Source organism: Sus scrofa, chromosome 9 (assembly GCF_000003025.6).
Source record: "Sus scrofa isolate TJ Tabasco breed Duroc chromosome 9, Sscrofa11.1, whole genome shotgun sequence".
Taxonomy (NCBI): Eukaryota; Metazoa; Chordata; class Mammalia; order Artiodactyla; family Suidae; genus Sus; species Sus scrofa.
This window is the reverse complement of record NC_010451.4, coordinates 10858357-10868145: the sequence shown is the minus strand read 5'-3', so window position 1 is coordinate 10868145 and position 9789 is coordinate 10858357. Positions and strand designations below refer to the sequence as shown.

The 9789-nt window shown below is 57.9% G+C and overlaps 1 protein-coding gene across 1 annotated transcript in view; it reads left to right on the top strand.

Moving 5' to 3' along the window:
* Nucleotides 322-9789, top strand: part of LOC100523457 (olfactory guanylyl cyclase GC-D-like) — a 34815-nt gene continuing 25347 nt past the window's right edge. Inside the window, 8 exon segments of the mRNA XM_021062551.1 lie at nucleotides 322-662; nucleotides 1748-1897; nucleotides 1899-2024; nucleotides 2026-2104; nucleotides 5784-5868; nucleotides 6549-6645; nucleotides 6729-6857; nucleotides 8011-8091. Coding sequence (XP_020918210.1) covers nucleotides 384-662; nucleotides 1748-1897; nucleotides 1899-2024; nucleotides 2026-2104; nucleotides 5784-5868; nucleotides 6549-6645; nucleotides 6729-6857; nucleotides 8011-8091 — 1026 coding nt within the window. The 5' untranslated portion in view covers nucleotides 322-383.

The following is a 9789-nucleotide window of genomic DNA, read 5'->3' as shown; positions in this document are numbered from 1 at the left end:
AGCCGTCAATAAATAGCAGCCATCGTCAGAGCCAGTGGGGTCGAGGGAGGGCGGAAAGTCGCTCACACTGATGTGCTGGGAAGGGTAAAGAGAAACGTTAACGCAAATGTATCCTCAGCGGAGAGGATTTTTTTTTCCCTATTAGGTCAGCCACACCCAGATTTGGTGACCTTGGCTATTATTGCTGCAGGGGGAGCGGGAAAAAGAGAAAGTCCGCTTTTCCCTCGGACGGAGGGCGGGGCATCAGAGGAGGCGGGGCATCAGAGGAGGCGGGGCATCAGAGGGGCGGGGCATCAGAGGGGGCGGAGTGGACCTTGAGTTCCCAGCCCCGCTCCCAGCCTCCCGGCTGAACTTCCGCCTCTCCCCCAGTCGTGGTGCTGTGCATGCACTCGGCGCTCCTGGGCGGTTCTGAGCAGACGGCGCTAATGAGCCGGGCGTGGGCCGGGGGCCTGGCGGACGGCAGGCTGGTCTTCCTGCGCTACGACACGCTGCTCTTCGCCTTGCCCTTCCGCAACCGCTCCTACCCGGCCCTGGGCGACGGCGGGGCCCTGCGGGAGGCCTACGATACGGTGCTGACCGTCAGCCTGGAGTCCGGCGTGGCAGACAAGGCCTTCGAAGCGGCCGGTGCAGGCGGAGGGGCTGCGCGCCTGGACCCAGAGCAGGTGGGTCAGCGCGGCCCCTCGTGGGGCCCAGGGTGTGGGGCCGTGGGCCGGTGTGCACGTGCTCCTCACCCAGGCGGGGCCTTCCCTGGGTGCATGACTGTGTGTGCCTGTCTTTCTCTCATAGGTGTGTGTGCGTGTGAGTGTGTGTGTCTGTCTAGGGGCCTGATCATGTGAAGCTTTTTGTTGGGTTGGTTGGTTGGGTTTTTTTTTTGCCTTTTAGGGCCCCACCCGCAGCATATGATTCCCAGGCTAGGGGTCCAATCTGAGCTGCAGCTGCCAGCCTACCTTGTAGCCACAGCAACGTGGGATCTGAGACCTGTCTGCCGCCTACACCACAGCTCAGGGCAGGGCTGAATCCTCACCCAGTGAGCAAGGCCAGGGATCGAACCTGCATCCTCATGGATACTAGTTGGATTCGTTTCCGCTGCACCACAACAGGAAAGCCATGGTTTTGTGAGGCTTTGTAAATCAGGGTAAGGAGTCTGAACTTACCATAAATGAAAAGGGAAACCATCAGCAGAGCTGAAGTAAGAAAAGATTTGATTTCTGTTTTTTAAAGCCATGGTTTGGCTGCTTGATGGGGAGTGGTCTCAGGAGGGCCAGGGCAAGCAGAGAGGCCCTTAGGAGGCTCCTGTGTGGTTCAGGTGAGCAGTGAGGGGGCTCGGCCCCAGGTGACAGGAGTTGAGGTAGGGAAAGTCAGTTGGATTGGGAATCGATTCTGAAATAAAGCCAAAAAGATTGGATGATGACCTGGAAGAGGGAAGGAGAGGCGCTGGGATCCAGGAAGGTGCCAGGCTTGAGAACCTGGGCAGGTGGTCGTTCCATTTCCTGAAATTTGGGGGAGTGGGGTTTGGTGCAGTAGAGCCAGGAAGAACCCTACAGAACCCGGAGTTCTGTTTGGGACATACTGGGTGAGTTTGAGATGCCCATGTGGGGTGGCGGCTGCCACGATAGTGGTGGCCGAGGAGATGGCGAGGCTTCTGTGTGGGGACCAAGGTAATGGACTAAAAGAAGGGCCAGGACTCAGAAATACCTGCGGGCTTATGCCCTGGGGTTCTGAGGTTGAGAGACATTCTCTTTCACAGGTGTCCCCGCTCTTTGGAACCATCTACGATGCCGTTGTCCTGCTGGCACACGCCCTGAACCGCTCTGAGAGCTGTGGGCCAGGACTCTCAGGAGCCCCCTTAGGGGGCCACACAGCGTCTCTGGATGTGGCTGGTTTTAGCCAGAGGATCCAGATCAGATGAGAAGGGCAGGAGGCTGGCTCAGTACGTCGTGTTGGACACAGATGGTCGGGGAAGCCAGCTGGTCCCCACTCACATCCTGGACACAGGCACGTGGCAGGTGCAGTCCCTGGGCAGGGGCCATACACTTTCCAGGAGGTGTCCCTCCGGCACGTGACTCCAGCTGCTGGTATGATCCCAACACACTATGCATGAGAGGTAATTCATGTGTCCCTCCGTCTGTCTAATCCACCTTTCATTCACTCATGCATCCATCCATCCATCCATCCATCATTCAGTCCCTCATGCATCCATCATTCATTCACTCGTGCATCCATCATTCATTCACTCATGATCCATCCATTCATCTACCCATCCATCCACCCATCCATCACTCATTCACTCATCTATCCATCCATCCATCATTCATTCACTCATGCATCCATCATTCATTCACTCATGCATGCATCCATCCATCTACCCATACATTCAGCATTCATTCACTCATCCATCCATCCATCATTCATTCATTAAGGCTCTCCATGTGGACATTCAGGTGAGGGGCAGGAGCAGGAACAAGGAAGAGGCTTGACCCTCCATTGATAAGACTGAACCAAGGGTTGTTATGCCTCAGGGAAGACTAGCAAGGCCTCCCCAAGGCCAAGCAGAGCCAAAGCACTTACAGAGCCGGTTCCTAGCTCTCTGCCCTCCTAAACTACACTGCAGCCTTGTGACAAGGTCCTCCACATGTCCCAGTGGAAAAGCGAAGCTCAGAACAGTTAAGTGACTTGCCCAAGGTCACACAGGGAGCCCCTGGTCTATCGACTCCCAGTACAGAATTCCTTTTACCCCTGACCACGGCAGAGTGTGAGACAGGAGGCCCACACGTTCTCATTCCTGACATTCATCCACCCAGCCTCTCATTTTTGACAAAACTGCACAGACACACAAGTGCATCAGCAGAGATGAGCACACACACACCTATGTGTCTACACAAGTGCACCCCAGATGCACACCTGGTTATTGTTACTGCTGGTGGTGGATGAATTTAGGTCTGGCCAGACTTGCTTACATCCCTGCCTGCCCCAAACCTTCAGCAGCCACCCCATCCATACCTAGGCTCTGCTGCTCTTCCAGCTCCATCTCCCCACGCTTCTCCTCTTCACCTTTCCCCAAACACACCTGCCACCTTTTGGGTTTCCACGTGCATATGCATTTCCTCTTCCTAGAGTGCCCCCACCTTGCCTGGCTAAATCCTTCCTTTCCTTCCAGAACAGCTGCAGTCAGGGCTGGGGGGCCTTGCCTCGGTGTTTCCCACAGCCCCTGGGGCACAGCTTCGTAGGGTATGTGTCCTATGTTGAAAAGGACCCATGCCATCTCTCCCCAGACTGGTGGGCACTCATAAAAAGAAGCCTTTGCCTGTTTATTTACCCCTCTTTTCTTCCACAAATATGGATGGAGGACTTACTAGGTACCAAGTACTGTGCTCAGCCCCCGGGATAGAGGAGTGAATGAACCATGGTCCCTGCACTGGCTTAGAGCACCAGCCCTCACCCCCCACCCCCAGTAGAAGGTGAGCTGCACCACAGTGCTGGCAGTGACCGTGAACCTCATCTGCCATCGCATCTTCAATTCTTGGCACTGAGCTCAGCACCCAGTGGATGCTCCAGAAATGTTTGCTGATGGATTTGCTGAATGAAGGAAGGAACACCTGTCAGAGGGTGAGGTCTGTGAGCCAGGGCTGATGCAGGAGGAGTTTTGTAAAGGTTTCTTCCGGGCTCCTTCAGCCCCTGGCTGTGCCCATCATGGGTTTGAGCACATTGCGTGATGTTATCTCTGCTGCCCTTGTCTCCGCCACTAGACAGTAGCCCCTGGAGCGTGGAGCCTGGGGCTGGTCTTCAAGAGCATCGGCTCTGTGAGGCTGGGGATGATGTGTCCTTCAGGATCCTGCCACCTCGCAGTGTCCCCTCTTACTTGATGCTTTGATGCCTAGGTGGCATCTCCAATATGACATTATCTGAAATTGAACTCCTGGTCTGCCCAGCCTCCTCCCAGCGTCTTTCCCATTGCAGGTAGTGGCGATCGCAGCCTGCCCAAGGCTCCGGCACCCCCTCCTCACACCCCATGCCCAGCCTGTTAGCACACAGCTTTAGAATTTGCCCGGTTAAGGATCCGGCGTTGCCGTGAGCTGTGGTGTAGGTTGCAGATGTGGCTTGGATCCTGCGTTGCTGTGGCTCTGGCATGGGCTGGCAGCTACAGCTCCGATTTGACCCCTAGCCTGGGAAACTCCATGTGCTGCAGGAGCGGCCCAAGAAATGGCAAAAAGACGAAAAAAAAAAAAAAAAAAAAAAAGAATTTGCCCGGAACCAGGGCCCTGCCCACCACTCCCCTGCCTCCTCTCTCATCCAGGTCCCCGCCTACTCCGCCATCTCTCACTGGATTACTCAGTGGCCTCCCAACAGGCCACTCTGCTCCTGCCCTTGTCCCTGGACCTCATCCAGGTTGGAGCAGGTTGGAGCATCCTTGGCAAACAGCCAGATCCGGCTCTCCCTGCCCGGAGGCTGCAGAGGCTCCGTCTCACCCAGAGTGCAGCCAGAGCCCTCGCCGCCCTCGGCTTCCCTGCCCTCAGTCTTTGGCACACTCTGCGCTGCCCTCCCGTTGAGCACACCAGCCACACTCCTGCTTCAGAACCGCTGTGCTGGCCGCTCCCCAGCCCCGGACCGCTTTCCTGTCTCTGCTTCTTCCCTCACTTCCTCCAGGTCGCGAGTTGAGCTGCCTTCTTAGGAGCCTGGGTGGGAGGCAGGGTGGGTGGTGGCTGGGAGCCCAGATGCCTGAGAAAAGCTGCCCGGGTGCCAGCCTAGGCTCTGCCCCTCACGGACTGTGGCCTGTCCCTCTCTTTGCTCGTCCATAAAATCGTGATCATGACCACCTGTCCTTCCCGAGGTTGTTGTGCAGAATAATGGGATTGAAATCCGTGACGTCCTTAGGATAGATGCTTAGTGCGCTGCGACGTAGAGCAGTTTAATAAGTCCTCCAAGGTGTTCACTGCGGCTCTTGTTATCTGGACCCAACTCAGACTGGGGGAGGCTCCTCGGCGGGCAGACAGGCAGCGCTTGGCCTTCCGGAAAAGGGAGGAAGGGAGGGAGGCGAGGAATAAGAAGGAAGGGATGGCCCCGCTCCTGTGGCAGAGGAGGTCAGCGTCCTTTCTTCAGAACGGGCCTGGCCTTTTGCCACCGGGCAAGCCCAGGCTGATGCTGGCCTTGCCCAAACGAAGTAGCCCTCCCCACCTTGCCCAGCGGTCCTAAGCGGCCTCTTCACACCCAGTCCTGAAAGGAGGGCCAAAGGGATTTGGATTCAGTGTAATGAAGGCTCTTCTAACAAAGTGAATGACATCAAAATTAGCTGCCAAAACAGGTAGTGAGTGGCCCATCATGGGGGGTGTGCAAGACGTCATGTAATCTTTGACAGGGATCCACAATTTTTATTCAGCCTCTTGCCTGTCCAGCACCTGTGTTAGGGGCCTAGGGACTCCGAGATGAGTCAGATACAGGCACTGCCTTCCAGCTGCTCTCAGTCTGGTGGGAAAGGGCCTGACATGCTGGCAGACAAGGGCCAGAGTGTGGTCGGGACAGTGATGGGGTCCGAGCAGGGTCTGTGGGGCCTGGGAGGCCGGGAGCCTGTGGTGAGAACCCCAGCAGCAGTGCGGGGAGTCAGCATCTGTGTGTGATGTCCAGACCACAAGCAGAGCTTGGGTCTGGGGCTGTTCTGAGCCTCGCCTCCGGGAGGGGGCTGGGCAGGGTTTGCGTCTCCATTTCCCAGAGGAGGCCCAGCAGTAGGGGCAGAGTGAGTGAAGCGGCTGGCACCGGTGGGCCTCATGTCCTCCCTCGCTCTCCTGCAGGTGAGCAGCCCCCCGGCGGCCTCCTCGCTCCGGCCCTGGCCTGTGTCCTGCTGCTGGCCGGCGCGGCCCTCGCTGGCCTCACCAGGTGAGTCCCCGTGTGCCTGAGCCTGGCTTGGCCCCACCCCACAGGGCCTCTGAGCTGTGTACCCAGCCCTGGCCGCCCGCAGGGAGCTTCCGCAGTCTTCATCCCAGACCTCAGGACCCCCCTGCGTGCCTGTCCATCCTGAAGCCTCGGCCAGGGCTCTGTCAAGGCCAGTGTGCCTCCCGGGAGGTCTTTTGGAGACTCGGGGAAAAAGCCTGGGGTCTTGGACAGGACTCTGTCCTCCCTGAGCTTCGGGCTACACGTCTGTGCAGCGAGGGCTTGGCCAGGGTGTCCCCCGGGGCCCTTCAACTTTGCAAACAATTCTTCCTGGGTCCGAGGTCCTCTGGGCTCCCTGAGCCTCAGCCACATCCAGAAGGGGCAACCCTCCACGCCCAGCCCTTACCCGAGGGTCTCAGCGCCCCGGGAGGCCGCCAGGCGAGCTGAAAACAGCGAGGGTGGGGACCAGCAGGCACATCAGGCCTCGGGTCCAGCCCTGAGCGTGTCCAAGGGGCTCTGTGGGGGACAGTGCTCGGGGGTGGCCTCTCAGCCCAGCTGGGGATGATGGGGAGACGGGAGGGGAAACCAAGTGGGCAGGAGGGTTCTGGGTCAGAGGCAGGTCCAGGGAGCCATTCGCGGGGGTATTGGCACCACCTTCCCTGTCTTGCTCTTTCTCTCACCTCCAGGTTGGGCATCCAGCAGCTGCAGCTGGTGCGGGGCCCCCACCGGATCCTGCTGACAGCCCAGGAGCTCACCTTCATCCACCGGCCCCCGAGCAGACGGGTGGGTGGGGCAGGCACCGGGCTTGGGGGGCAGGCAGTGGCCTGAGGCCGGTCTGGGCCCTTGACTGCACCTGCCCGCTCCAGAGGCTACACGGGGACAATGCCAGTGAGTCAAGAAGCGTGGCGGATGGTGGGGCCCTGACATCAGCAGCCCAGGGGTCGGCAAGGAGCCTGCCAGCCCCCCTGGAGCCCACCAGCGTGGCTCTGTTCCAGGTAAGGGCCCCCCAGGCCCGGGTTCTGGGGCAGGTGTCATCTGTTTGGGAGAAGCTGAGGGAGCCCATAGCCTCTCGGGCCTCTGTGTGCCCTACTCCTGCCACAGAATGGGAAACAGGCCGGGAGAGGGACACTGACTTTCCCAGGTCCCACAGTAAGTTGGTGGCAGGATTCCCAGCCCCTGGTCACAAGTGCTTTGTGACCTGACCGTGGGTCACTCCTTGGCCACTTGGGCCTGGGCGCTGCCAGCGTGGTCACCCTCCTGCCTGCTTCTGTCAAGGGTCTGAGGCCCTGAAATGCAGGGCAGCACCCAGCCCAGGACAGCCAGCCTCCAGGCAGAGCCTGGGCCACCAGCCGACAGGGAGGCTGGAAGGTCAGAAGTCAGAGCCGCTGTGACTTCTTGGGAGCTGTGTTCTAGATGCAACAGCTGACGGATGCTGACTCTCCCGGGTCTGGCGGCCCAGGAGCTGGGCTGATGGTTTCCACGGGAACCACGGGAATCTCTGGTTCCTTCTTTTCCACCTTCCCCCTTGGGGAAGCCCATCTTGTTTTATTTTGTTTTGTCTCACGGCTGAAGGGAGGCTTTAATGGAGTCAGTGTGTTTTATCTGCTCCCCTGAGTGCGCTGCGGGCCAGGCCGAGCAGGAAGGAAGAGAGGGCTGAGGCGACAGCTGGCTCTGGGCGAGGACCCCAGCCTGAGGCCTCTGCCTGTCCTCCCTCCCCGCCCCAGAGCCCCCAGGTGATGGAGCTCCCCTCGCTTCACTGGGTCTGGGGTGTCCTAGGGGCCTGAGGCCTGCAGATTAAAGCTGACCTCGGGGCCCGGAGCTCACACGCTTTCTATCCACCATCTGTTAGCCCTCGAGTCTGGGTGGGGTTGCCGTCCTCACTTTACGGAATTGGGACTTGAGGCTCAGAGACGTGAAGTCCCTTGTGCAAAGTCACAGAGCTAGAAGGTGGTGGAGTTAAGACTGCAAATCAAGCCTGTCCGCCAAAGGAGACAAAGTCTGACCTTCATTTCTGCTGGCCGGGGTCTCCCTGGCCTGGGGCGCACAGAAAAAGTGCGTTTATGGGGAAGAAGCTGCGGCTGAGACAGGCTGAGGGATTTACCCGAGTTGGGGGCCAGTAGCAGGGAGTTCTTGTCTTTTCTTAAACAGGGGGAGTGGGTGTGGCTGAAGAAGTTTGAAGCTGGAACAGCCCCTGAGCTGCGGCCGAGCTGCCTCAGCCTCCTGAGAAAGGTAGGGGTGCCGCGGGGCTGTGAGACCCCACCGGTCGGGATTGGTCCCTACTTGGTCCCTACTCAATGGGGAAGCGTCTAGCCTCCAAAAAGGAAGTGCTTCGGAGTTCCCTGGCAGCCTGGTGGGTTAAGGATCCGTGGTCACTGCTGTGGCGTGGGTTCGATCCCGGGCCCGGGGAACGTCTGCATGCCGTGGGCGTGGCCAAAAAAAGAGGAGGTGCTTCCTGTCCTCATGATCCCTGCCCCACGGCCAGCACTTCATCACAGCTACGGCATTACTGTCACTGTCGTACACCCGTGTCCCCAAAGTCACATCCCCGTATGATCATCACCACGACGCCCAGGGGCACAGTCCTCTCCATCACTGTCATGGCATGGCATAATTGGCACCGCGGAAGGACCTCATCATGTACCCTCCATCCCTTCCCGCATCCATTCATTTGTCCACTATTTTTTTTTTGTCTTGTCTTTTTAGGGCCGCACCCGCAGCATATGGAGGTTCCCAGGCTAGGGGTCTAATTGGAGCTGTAGCTGCCAGCCTATGCCACAGCCGCAGCAATGCCAGATCCGAGCCACGTCTGCAACCTACACCGCAGCTCATGGCAACACCGGATCCTCAACCCACTGAGTGAGGCCAGGGATCGAACCAGCACCCTCATGGTTCCTAGTCGGAATCGTTTCCTCTGCGCCACGATGGGAACTCCCATTTGTCCACTATTTATCAAGCACCATCTATGCCCTGGGCTTCGGAGACATAGCAGAAAAGAGAAAAGAGAGACAGCGTTCCTCCCCCAGGGCGCTTTCAGTCACTTGTCATCACTACCCACATAAACCCCTTCACCCTCAAAATTGTCACCATCCTGCAGAGCACTGTGGGGTGGAGGACAGAGCATAAGATTTGAGTCTGGAAGATCCCAGAGGGAGCCCTGCCACCACGGCATGCTCGGCTTTCCTGTAAAATGGAGCTAATGAAATCCACCCCCCGGGGCAGTTGTGAGGATTGGAGAGAATATACGAGACAACCTAGAAATGTCTCTGGCCAATCAAGGACCCTTGGTAAACGGTGAATTTTATTATCACTTCCCACATCACGACGGTCTAAAATCAGATTCATGGAGATGAGTGATGGGCGGTCAGGTTAGGCATTTCCCAGTGGGCGTCTTGCCACCAGCGTGTGTTGATTCTTAGAAGGTCCTCTGTGGGGCCAGAGGACTTTGGAAATCGCATGGCTTAGACGCAGACGTCTCAGAACCTTTAATATGCTGTTGGGGTTCTCTCTGACCCTGTCAACAGCTTATCCCAAAATGTAGTGGCTTAAAACAACAACCGTCTTATAATCTCTTACAACTTTGTGGGTAGGAAATTCGAGCAGGGCTCAGACCCGCAGTTCTTCATTCTGCTGGGCCTTGGGTGGGGGTTCCTCGGTGGTTTTCAGCTTGTACATGGGCTGTCGGTGGTTGGCCCTCGGGCCAAGTCAAGCCCACGGCCTGTTTTGTACATAAGTTTTCCTGGAACGCAGCCACGTTTATGCAACTGTCTATGGCTGCATTCATGCTGAAACGGCAGAAGGGAGGGTTGTGGCAGAGACTTCAAGGCCCTCAAAGCCGGAAATATTTGCCATCTGGACTTGTACAGAAAATCATGCTGACCCTCCGTCCAGGGGGCCTCCATGGCTTCACTTGTGCTTGGTGCCTTGGCT